At 39.9% G+C, this 12593-nt stretch overlaps 1 protein-coding gene across 3 annotated transcripts in view; it reads right to left on the bottom strand.

Moving 5' to 3' along the window:
- raf1b (Raf-1 proto-oncogene, serine/threonine kinase b) overlaps window positions 1-12593 on the bottom strand; it is a 37192-nt gene that overhangs the window by 6354 nt on the left and 18245 nt on the right. For all 3 annotated transcript variants that reach the window (XM_067430882.1, XM_067430884.1, XM_067430883.1), the window contains 8 exons: window positions 10420-10567; window positions 9652-9676; window positions 9471-9568; window positions 7975-8092; window positions 7126-7210; window positions 6436-6612; window positions 508-554; window positions 274-392 (listed from right to left, as the gene is read on the bottom strand). In XM_067430882.1, coding sequence (XP_067286983.1) covers window positions 274-392; window positions 508-554; window positions 6436-6612; window positions 7126-7210; window positions 7975-8092; window positions 9471-9568; window positions 9652-9676; window positions 10420-10567 — 817 coding nt within the window. The remainder of the gene's footprint in view (window positions 1-273; window positions 393-507; window positions 555-6435; window positions 6613-7125; window positions 7211-7974; window positions 8093-9470; window positions 9569-9651; window positions 9677-10419; window positions 10568-12593) is intronic.

The raw sequence follows: 12593 nt of genomic DNA, 5'->3' as shown, positions 1-12593 counted from the left end.
TGTGTGTGTGTGTGTGTGTGTGTGTGTAGGTTTAGGGGCAGTGTAAGGGGATAGAAAATACGGTTTGTACAGTATAAAAACCATTACGCCTATGGAATGTCCCCATAAAACATGGAAACTACATATGTGTGTGTGTGTGTGTGTCTGTGTGTGTGTGTGTGTGTGTGTGTGTGTCTGTGTGTGTGTGTGTGTGTGTGTGTGTGTGTGTGTGTGTGTGTGTGTGTGTGTGTGTGTGTGTGTGTGTGTGTGTGTGTGATATCTGAGGTGACACACCATCCAGAGGACGGAGCCCGACGGCTGCTCCACTCGGTGTGAGCCGCTCCAGCGCGCTTTGACTGTGGCCAAACCGAAGTCCCCAATCTTCACCGTCAGCCCTTCATGCAGGAATATATCTGAGCGCACGTTAAGGGAGTTTATCACACTATATTCATTTCTGCACAAAAACAAACCAAAACAACCAAAACAACCCAAAAAATAAAGACATAAGAGCATGTTGGTAAAAGATACTGTTTGACTTCATGTCTCGATGGATGATATTCTTTGCATGTAGGTAACTGGAAGAGAAGATATGAAGAGTTATTAGAGATCATTTTAATTCTATATATAACAAGCATTAACTGACAGAACCACCTCTGAGTTTACATGTAAACACCAGCCTATTTTCTTCTATTTTTAAACCTGGTTGCATTTCTATAAATAGCAGATGGAGTCATGAACTTAAAACGTGAATCTGTTACTGAAAATATCCTCTGAAACACTGACACAACACTGTTACACTACAACAAACACACCTGAACACTCGAAAGAAGCGCTGCCTGACTACATCAAATGCAACAATAACCATATACACTACGATTCAAAAGTGTAATATCACTCCGGTGTAAAGCAGTGTAATATCACTCCAGTGTAAAGCAGTGTAATATCACTCCAGTGTAAAGCAGTGTAATATCACTCCAGTGTAAAGCAGTGTAATATCACTCCGGTGTAAAGCAGTGTAATATCACTCCAGTGTAAAGCAGTGTAATATCACTCCGGTGTAAAGCAGTGTAATATCACTCCGGTGTAAAGCAGTGTAATATCACTCCGGTGTAAAGCAGTGTAATATCACTCCAGTGTAAAGCAGTGTAATATCACTCCGGTGTAAAGCAGTGTAATATCACTCCGGTGTAAAGCAGTGTAATATCACTCCGGTGTAAAGCAGTGTGATATCACTCCAGTGTAAAGCAGTGTAATATCACTCCAGTGTAAAGCAGTGTAATATCACTCCAGTGTAAAGCAGTGTAATATCACTCCGGTGTAAAGCAGTGTAATATCACTCCGGTGTAAAGCAGTGTAATATCACTCCGGTGTAAAGCAGTGTAATATCACTCCGGTGTAAAGCAGTGTAATATCACTCCAGTGTAAAGCAGTGTAATATCACTCCGGTGTAAAGCAGTGTAATATCACTCCAGTGTAAAGCAGTGTAATATCACTCCGGTGTAAAGCAGTGTAATATCACTCCAGTGTAAAGCAGTGTAATATCACTCCAGTGTAAAGCAGTGTAATATCACTCCGGTGTAAAGCAGTGTAATATCACTCCAGTGTAAAGCAGTGTAATATCACTCCAGTGTAAAGCAGTGTAATATCACTCCGGTGTAAAGCAGTGTAATATCACTCCAGTGTAAAGCAGTGTAATATCACTCCAGTGTAAAGCAGTGTAATATCACTCCGGTGTAAAGCAGTGTAATATCACTCCAGTGTAAAGCAGTGTAATATCACTCCAGTGTAAAGCAGTGTAATATCACTCCAGTGTAAAGCAGTGTAATATCACTCCAGTGTAAAGCAGTGTAATATCACTCCAGTGTAAAGCAGTGTAATATCACTCCAGTGTAAAGCAGTGTAATATCACTCCGGTGTAAAGCAGTGTAATATCACTCCGGTGTAAAGCAGTGTAATATCACTCCGGTGTAAAGCAGTGTAATATCACTCCAGTGTAAAGCAGTGTAATATCACTCCGGTGTAAAGCAGTGTAATATCACTCCAGTGTAAAGCAGTGTAATATCACTCCAGTGTAAAGCAGTGTAATATCACTCCGGTGTAAAGCAGTGTAATATCACTCCGGTGTAAAGCAGTGTAATATCACTCCAGTGTAAAGCAGTGTAATATCACTCCAGTGTAAAACAGTGTAATATCACTCCAGTGTAAAACAGTGTAATATCACTCCGGTGTAAAACAGTGTAATATCACTCCGGTGTAAAACAGTGTAATATCACTCCGGTGTAAAAACAGTGTAATATCACTCCAGTGTAAAGCAGTGTAATATCACTCCAGTGTAAAGCAGTGTAATATCACTCCGGTGTAAAGCAGTGTAATATCACTCCGGTGTAAAGCAGTGTAATATCACTCCAGTGTAAAGCAGTGTAATATCACTCCAGTGTAAAGCGGTGTAATATCACTCCGGTGTAAAGCAGTGTAATATCACTCCAGTGTAAAGCAGTGTAATATCACTCCAGTGTAAAACAGTGTAATATCACTCCAGTGTAAAGCAGTGTAATATCACTCCAGTGTAAAACAGTGTAATATCACTCCGGTGTAAAGCAGTGTAATATCACTCCAGTGTAAAACAGTGTAATATCACTCCGGTGTAAAACAGTGTAATATCACTCCGGTGTAAAGCAGTGTAATATCACTCCAGTGTAAAGCAGTGTAATATCACTCCGGTGTAAAACAGTGTAATATCACTCCGGTGTAAAACAGTGTAATATCACTCCGGTGTAAAACAGTGTAATATCACTCCGGTGTAAAAACAGTGTAATATCACTCCGGTGTAAAACAGTGTAATATCACTCCGGTGTAAAGCAGTGTAATATCACTCCAGTGTAAAGCAGTGTAATATCACTCCGGTGTAAAACAGTGTAATATCACTCCGGTGTAAAGCAGTGTAATATCACTCCAGTGTAAAACAGTGTAATATCACTCCGGTGTAAAACAGTGTAATATCACTCCAGTGTAATATCACTCCGGTGTAAAGCAGTGCAATATCACTCCAGTGTAAAACAGTGTAATATCACTCCGGTGTAAAACAGTGTAATATCACTCCGGTGTAAAACAGTGTAATATCACTCCAGTGTAAAACAGTGTAATATCACTCCGGTGTAAAACAGTGTAATATCACTCCGGTGTAAAACACCGGAGTGATATTAAAAACACTTTTTGTTATGATCGGGCTGGTCAAACCTTTAATAGACAGAGCCGATTTGCTGTCGTTTATGAATAAGAGATCGCTTTTACAGATTAATCATGAAGCTCTACAGTGCAAAAAATTATTTTCTTACTCAGTATTTTTGTCTTGTTTCTAGTCCAAACATGTACAAATTCTTAAAAAAAGAAGTATTTACTAGACAAGCAAAAGTAATTGTCTTGTTTTGGGGAAAATAACTCAACATTTTGAGTTTTTGCTTAAAATAAGATAAATAATCTGCCAATGGGGTGAGAAGAATAATCTTAATTCAAACAGAAAACAAGATTATTTTTCTCACCCCATTGGCAGATTATTTATCTTATTTTAAGCAAAAACTCTCTTCATTTGGAGTTATTAGAATTGTTTTATATATTATTATAACTCTCTTAGTTATTTTCCCCCAAAACAAGACAAAAATACTAAGAAGACCATTTTTTGCAGTGTGTAATTACCATGAACCGAAGCAAAGGGCTTAATTGAAATACTGATCATTTCAACTACTAAATATTTCTTGAATTTGAATTAAATCTGCATTTAGTGTAATTTGCAATGCATTTGCTTTTACTTTGTGTAGTTTTGTTTTTGAGGATGATGAATCTGTCTAAGTTCACTAGCTTCTGTTGAATTTGTTCATATGCACAGCCTTCGACACCAACAACAAACACACTGATGTACGGAAGCATTTCCCCTAGTTTTGAATGTTGATAAGCCTGTTCATTTTCCTATCATACAGGATTATTTGGTTAGGTGTGTGTTATCATTTGCATTTCACAAATAACATCATTTAGGGTTGAGAAGTGTTGCTGCTTCAACACACGCCTGTGCGATGTGATCCTGAACGCCTGGATGAGCTGCTTCAGGTGTGTTTTAGGCTGCAGGTCTTGATGCACAATTCAGATTTGGTTACTATATCCGATTTTATTGACGAGCCACTTACATTATCTTTTAAAAGCGACTCGTATCCCATATTTGCACTTACACTGGCGAAACAGCCCAAGACGTTCTTAACTGGAAAAGGAAGAAAACGGCGCGATATGCAACTGACGCAGACAAAGTGATTCTATGTGTTTCTGTCTGCACTGTTCCACACATCTTTAAAGGTCAGCAAAACATTTCTCTCGTAAGGCGGAGAAAAAGAGGAGAGCCCTTGATCGCAGTTCATGTCCTCATACGCCTCCGTCCCCTTCTCAATGATGCACACTGCAAAAAATGCTCTTCTTATTTTTGTCTTGTTTCTAGTCCAAACATCTAATAATTCTTAAATCAGGAAGTATTTACTAGACAAGCAAAAGTAATTGATTTGTTTTGGGGAAAAATAACTCGAAGAGAGTGTAAAATGAAGAGAGTTTGCTTAAAATAAGATAAATAATCTGCCAATGGGGTGAGAAAAATAATCTTGTTTTCTGTTTGAATTAAGATTATTTTTCTCACCCCATTGGCAGATTATTTATCTTATTTTAAGCAAAAACTCTCTTCATTTTGAGTTATTTTTCCCCAAAACAAGACAATAATTTGTACTTGTCTAGTAAATGTTTCTTAATGTAAGAATGTTTAGATATTTTGACTAGAAACAAGACAAAAAAACTAAGTAAGAAAAGCATTTTTTGCCATTTACTGAGGAATGCCCGATTTGACCGCTCACATGGCCGTCGCAAACGCATGTATATCATTCATATCGGATTTATCACAACATATGAGTGAGTCCTGAATCTGATCTGAGGATATCGGAATCCATGCCTTTTTTCCCTGATTACACGTTCACGTCATATCCGATCTGTGTCACATGAGAGGGAAAAATCGGGATTGGGTCACTTGAAGTGCAGTGTAGAGGTTAGATCGGGCTCAAAAAAATCAAGCCCGACCCTACCCGAGCCCGTGCACGTTGTGTCCGAGCCCGGCCCGGCTTGACACATTAACTTTAATTATGAGCCCGAGCCCGATTTAAACCCGACCATTGTTCAATCCGTGGGCGATTTGACCAGAACGAGCCTGTAATGAGCAAAGCGCAGCGAAGCGGACTGGTGAGGCTCATGATAAAACTACATTTAGTTTTCAGTTTTCTCCACAGCGACTGTACAGCCGAATAACATTTTGTTGCAATATTGTCCTGTTTAACACTGAAGCTGCTTTGAAACAATCGTCATTGTAAAAGCGCTAGAGGCTATAAATAAAGCTGACCGACTCCGCTCAATAATCCGCAGGCGCGCGCTCATGATCCGCTCACCGGTAAACGGATGTCTGCTCAAATCCAGCTCAGACATTTATCTGGAGCTCACTTTGTTGTTGCCATTAAACAATGTGTTTTTTCCTTCATATTTATGTTTAAATATTATAATATTATTTTTACATGTTTCATCTGATTATGATGAGTGAAAAGATGCGAGTGGGTCAGAAATGATTTTGGTGGTTATATTTAGTTTAATATTAAGTTTTGTTTTGTAGAAAGCATTTATTTCGTTTTGTTTAAATTGTATCTTAATTTTAAAAAAGGTTTCTTGGGTCAATTGCCTGGATTTAATAAATAAGAAGCAAAAAGCAGACTATAATCGTGAGGTGAAGTCGTGGGAGTGATTGCTTTCATTTCATCTCATGAACTGGAGTGCGTCTCATAAATAAACCCAAACTCAGCAGCTACTCGCCTCACAGACATGAGAAATATGCGTATAGAAAGCTTGAAATGTCCACTTTTAAACGAAACGATTCGAAGATATTTAATGAAGCAAAGTGCAGTGTTGACGCGAGCAGCTCTTGACCCCGAGCGTTTCTGTTTATAATGCTGCGCTCCATCAGTGCTCCAGCTGTGAGTTTAACACGCATTTACACTAATCCTGACTTGTGCAACTTTGTAGCCTACACATTTGTTTCTTAGTTGTTGTATTAGTTCTTACTTTGCTAAATATATATATATAATTTCTGATTATAGCATAGCTTTCTGCCCACCCAATTAGACTAGTAAAGAAGGCTAATGATTAAAAAAAAAAAAACGCTTGATCACGGGCCCGGCCCTACCCGACCCGAGGATAGTGCAGGGAAATCTCAGCCCGACCCGGCCCGCGGGTCGGTTCGGGTCAGGTTCGGGCTCGGGCAGAGAATCTAAACTCTAATGCAGTGTAAATGGGGCCTAATGACCAATGAATGATTGCATTTGATAACTCAAATATAAAAGTGGCGTTAGACTCTGCTATATTCAGAGAAACTGAGATCTGAACACTCACTCCATGCCCTGAGCCGTCTGTCTGGCGATGTCGATCAGCTGAAACATCTGGAAGTTGGTCTCTTGCACGTGCAGATGTTTATAAAGGCTGCTTCCTTCACACCACTGCGTCACGATGGCCAGGTTTGCCTTGGTCATGTATCCCATAAACAAAACGATATTAACGTGCCTCGTCTTCCTGAAACAACAACACAGAAACAACGTCCGTGGGAAGATTAGAGAACAAGCTCATCTTAAAGCACAGCTCCGGTGAGAAATGCCCCTCGGGGTGATTAACAGATGGTCAGCGAGTAGATCGTTCTCTGGGATGCGTTTTCATGAAATCGAATGTAAAGAGTTTTATCTCTAAACACAGATTAGCTTATAGCGCTTGTCTACGGGGCACAGGGTAAGTGAAATTAAACCGCTAGTTAATACCACTAACAAGACTCAACATATCCTCACACTAACACGGCAGCATAATGAGGGTCCCTACATGCAGACCGCAGCATTGAGAACTTTGTAAGAGGACAAACAGTTTAATAAGAAGATACTTTATAAAGACAGCACATTACGCATTTGCAGACGGCAGCCATCTTAGAAAACAGTCTCGACGAGGCGAGCGACGGTCATTTCTCATCGGAGTTGTCCTTTAAACTCATTTTTTTGGGAATAATGGGATCATGTGAGCTGGGTGGTGCTGTTGGTTTACCTGAGAACAGCCACTTCATTGCGAAAGGCCTGTAACTGCTCTGGTGTGGGATTCGTCACCTTTAAAATCTTCACAGCAACATCACCTGAAAAGACATTACAACTCAATACAATACATAAATCACACTGCCTCCGCCGGCTCGCCTTCTTACCATAGTGCATCCTGGGGCCATGTGTTCCCCAGGTAAGCCACACACACACACACACACACACACCCGGACATCCACGTGATGTAGAAGAACACGTGATTCCTCAGACCAGGCCACCTTCTTCCATTGCTCCGTGGTCCAGTTCTGATGCTCACGTGCCACTGTTGGTGCTTTCGGCGGGGTCAGAGGTCACCCTATGCCGCCCCATACGCCTCAAACTGAGCTGCTCTGTGTATTCTGACAGCTTTCTATCAGAACCAGCATTAACTTCTGGAGCAGTTTGAGCTCCAGTAGCTCGTCTGTTTGATCGGACCCCACGGGCCAGCCTTCGCTCCCCACGGTCATCAATGAGCCTTGGCCGCCCATGACCCTGTGGCCGGTTCTCCACTGGTCCTTCCTTGGAGCACTTTTGATAGATACTGACCACTGCAGACCGGGAACAGCCCACAAGAGCTGCAGTTTTGGAGATGCTCTGACCCAGTCGTCTAGCCGTCACAATCTGGCCAAACTCGCTCAAATCCTTACGCTTGCCCATTTCTCCTGCTTCACACACATCAACTCTGAGGACGAAATGTTCACTTGCTGCCTAATATACCCCACCCACTAACAGATCATCAGTGTTATTCACTTCACCGGTCATAATAATAATGTTATGTCTGAGCGGTGTATAAAACCCCTAAAATGCTGATGAGAACTCTTACCGTGCCACTTCCCTTTGTAAACGGTGCCGAAGGATCCGGAGCCGATTCTGGAGAGCAGAGGCACCTCGCTGGCCTCGATCTCCCAGTAATAGCTGGAGTCTCTCTTCTCTCGCGGACGCTGCGGACCAATCAACACACCAGCTCATGTTTGAACAGTCCAATCACCTTTAGACCGCACTCTATGGACCCTTATGAACCTTTAAGAACCCTAGCGTTCTGTTAAGAACAACATTGAACGTTCTCTCTAAAGCCCTATTCAGACGGTAAATGTTTCTCGTGGGGTCGTAAGGGATTTTCATCATTGACAGACAGGGGCTAGTCTGTGATTTTATTGCCGTCCGAATCCAGCACTGCTAAAAATGCTCTTCTTACTCAGTATTTTTGTCTTGTTTCTAGTCCAAACATCTAAAAATTCTTAAAACAAGAAGTATTTACTAGACAAGCAAAAGTAATTGTCTTGTTTTGGGGAAAAATAACTCAAAATGAAGAGAGTTTTTGCTTAAAATAAGATAAATAATCTGCCAATGGGGTGAGAAAAATAATCTTAATTCAAACAGAAAACAAGATTATTTTTCTCACCCCATTGGCAGATTATTTATCTTATTTTAAGCAAAAACTCTCTTCATTTTGAGTTATTTTTTCCTAAAACAAGATAATCATTTGTACTTGTCTAGTAAATGTTTTTTAATGTACGAATTGTTTTGATAGAATCAAGACAAAAATACTAAGTAAGAAAATCTTTTTTTGCAGTGAGAATATCAGTGTTTTTCTCCCACCAATCGTGTAAAAATCCTCGGCCAAATTACCGACTGTTTTTAGACAAACACAGAGGTCGTGTGGTGATTTAACTTCTCTCCAAATCCACATCTCTGAGTTTTCAAGAAGAGATTGCTTCAGAATTAACTGTTTATATAATTTTTGACCCCTACGGAGCACCGTATCGTTGCGCTTCATTGTAATTTGGATGCATTTTAAAGATCTAGCTTACACTTTTATTACTGAAACGCTGGAAAGTATTTACACGACTAAGCTTTCATCACCGCTCAAAAAAGAAAGAAAGAGAAAAACATGTAAAACATTTGAAATGAGCCGTTTTTACAGCAGTAATTAATGTTATATAGGTTAAATTTGCAGCATTGTATTCTGCTCATTTACACATTTTTTTAATTACATATTTTTTTAAACAGGAGATTTAAATGATTAATCTCCTATTATTCAATTAAATAATATTTTATTCCAAGCATATGACATTTTTACAGCAGACAAACAATCATTAGACTGAACGGATGATCATAAAACTCGCTGCTCCTGAATAAATCTCCATCTGAGTTTATCACAGAGGTGCTGCTAATGTATTTTTACGGATGTCCACATGAGAAACTATTACCCCCCGAATAGGGCTTAAGAGTGTAGAGTAGCAAGAAACGAATCTGATGGTAATGTCAGGATCTGGCTTCAGAATACACGGGCAAAGTTTACAGTAAAGCGATGCTTACGATTCTCTTTTCCTGAGCGCTGTTTGAAGGAGCTTTCTCCCTGTGAGCCGGAGCCGGGGTTCTGGGCCACTCGGTCGGGCTTTGATTATGAGGACTTCCTGTGAACAAACGGGATAAAGAACAATTTCAGGCTTATAGCTTTGCTGTGAAATCTGAGGAAAAGGCCAGGAGAAGGCCTTACCTGATTCATTACGCCCTAAGGCTTCCTGTGAATAAAGAGGGAAGTACTGTTTTAACATATGGAAATGTTTGAGAGAAGACACTGTAATAGTTTGAGAGCCAGATTTACTAACAGCTTGATGAGTGTAAAAAACTACTGTGAGAAATGAGCGACTGAAACGGTTATTTCTGCGCCTGTAGCTTATGCATTAGTAGGAGTTTCCCTTGAAGACGCAATATTTATGGAAGGTGCACTGCAAAAAAATGCTCTTCTCACTCAGTCATTGTGTCGTGTTTCCAGTCCAAATATCTAAATATTCTAAAATCAAGATGCAGTTACTAGATCAGTAAAATTACATGAGGTATTTTTGCTTGTTTTCTGCGCAAAAATATCTAAATGAAGAGAGTTTTTGCTTAAAACAGGCAAAATGATCTGCCAATGGGGTGAGAAAAATAATCTTATCTCTGTTTGGGACGGAAACAAGAAACAAGATTTCAATCAGAGATAAGATGATTTTTCTCACCCCATTGGCAGATCATTTTGCCTGTTTAAAGCAAAAACTCATTTCAATATTTTTCCCAAGAAAACTAAAAAATATCTTATGTCATTTAACTTATCTAGTAAATGCATCTTGGTTTAAGAATTGTTAGATATTTAGACTGGAAACGAGACTTATTACTGATTAATAAGAGCATATTTTGCAGTGTGGGATTGTGGCTCATTTGCCCTGTTGAGTAAACCTGGCTCTGAAAGGCGATGATGAGGTGAGGATAGAGAAGCGAGTTTCACCTGATAAGCAGCCTCGTCCACCGGCTGTGTTGTGCTCGTCATGTGGACATTTGGTGTGGATGTGGACAACACTTTATGGCTGAGAGAGACGGAGGGCATGGGACTGATGTAGTTTAAAGCATTCGGCGTGGAGTATCTGTGATAGGGACTGGAGAAGAGTTTCTACATCAGACTCAGATCAGTCCATGTGCATTGCTTCTTTCATCTCGTTATAACATTAAACTTTGTGAGATATATTTTACAGGATTTACTAAATATTAAATCATGTTTTAGAATCAAATGTAGAATAGACTAAACAAGACTTTTACAGTACATTAGATTAAAGGGTTAGTTCACACAAAAATGTCATTTCCTCTCTCAAGACCCATAAAGGCACTAAAGACGTCGTTACAAAGCCCATCTCACTACAGCGGCTCTACAATCATTGATGAAGAGGCCAGAATAGACCTAAACAACTAAATTAGTGATGTCCGGTTCGCGAACGAATCGTTCTTTTTAACCGGATCTTTATAGTGAACCGGTCGAACCAGTTCACCAAATCGAACTGAATCGTTCTAAACGGTTCGCGTCTCAAATCAGGGCTGATCCCACAAATACTGTAGATATTAACTTTCTGCCATCAGTGACAGTCTCTCAAACTAGAAATAAAACGAATATCTTGAAGTAGATGCTGTAACTCCAATCGTTAGCTGAAGTGAGATGTTTTGCTGAGAGATCTGATGAACTCACGAGCAGCTGATACTGAGCATGCGCGTGTAACCGAACGTACCGGTTCGGTTGTCGGACCCTCGGATCAGCAGTACAGAATCAAAACCGTTTCTATCGGACACGTTCGATACTGAGAACCGATGAGCCGATGAGCTGCGCATGCGTGTTATTTGTTCAGAGGAACGAAATGCAGGTTAAGTGTATTTAAAACTAATCACGTTTGGAAACATTATAACAAAGCTGTCACTGTATTATTTTAAAGTTTTGGAAACAATAGATTGTAAAACGGTCAAATTAAACATTTATTTGTTTTATCAATAATGCATGATATTTTCAGGAACAGCTTTTATCTTATTTAATTTCTAAGTCGATAAAGATTTTAAAATAGATGTAATCAAAACAGTAGCCTATGATATAGACTATTCAGCTAGCAGCAGTTCGCAGCTCAGCACCCTGTGCTCAGCACACACACACACACACAACACACACACACACACACTGATACAGCGGTTCTCGAGTCAGATCGACCGGTTGCAACGGATCACTGGTACAGAATCGAGAACCGTTTCTATCGGACACATTCGATCTTTCGGACATGTTCGATTCTGAGAACCGGTGAGCTGAGATACTGAGCATGCGTGATAGCGTCGTAACCGAACTGTTTCTCTCGGACTGGGACAGCTGATGCTGATAATACATGAGCCCGGGTGAACTGAGGATTTGTGTAAGTATTATGTCAATGTAAGTTTATTTAATCCGTGTAAAACATCAGTGTGTGCACGACAGTGACAGTGACAGTCTCTCTAGAAATAAAACTAATATCTTGAAGTAGATGTTGTAAATCGATTCAGTTCGATTTTGTGAACTGTATTGAGTGCTGTTGCTAAACATAAATGAAAAAATGTTTCCAAGATGATGATGATGTCAATTATAATTATTACTATACTAAGTTTTGATTACAAATACTTTATATGGATGTGTTTGAATGTATATTCATCCGCCGGGATGATAGAAATGACGTCATTACGTAAAGACGTAAAAGAACCGGTGATCCGGTTTTTTTAACCGGATCATTGAAACGAACTGTCCGAAAGAACCGGTTCGCGGAAAAGAACCGAACTTCCCATCACTAAACTAAATAGCGACTTATATAGTGATGGCCGATTTCAAAAGAAAGCTTCGAACCGTAATGAATCAGTGAATCGATTCATGATTTGGATCCCAAAAGACACGCGATCCGAATCATGAATCGATTCACTGACTCATAACGGTTCGAAGCTTTCTTTTGAAATCGGCCATCACTATATAAGTCGCTATTTAGTGTTTTCCCGCACTAACTCTATTCTGGCCTCTTCATCAATGATTGTAGAGCCGCTGTAGTGAGATGGGCTTTGTAACGACGTCTTTAGTGCCTTTATGGGTCTTGAGAGAGGAAATGACATTGGTGTCAATGAAGGCCTTTCTGA

Source organism: Pseudorasbora parva, chromosome 22, assembly GCF_024679245.1.
Source record: "Pseudorasbora parva isolate DD20220531a chromosome 22, ASM2467924v1, whole genome shotgun sequence".
Taxonomy (NCBI): domain Eukaryota; kingdom Metazoa; phylum Chordata; class Actinopteri; order Cypriniformes; family Gobionidae; genus Pseudorasbora; species Pseudorasbora parva.
The sequence above is the reverse complement of the archived record's forward strand: the minus strand, read 5'-3'. Positions and strand labels throughout refer to the sequence as shown.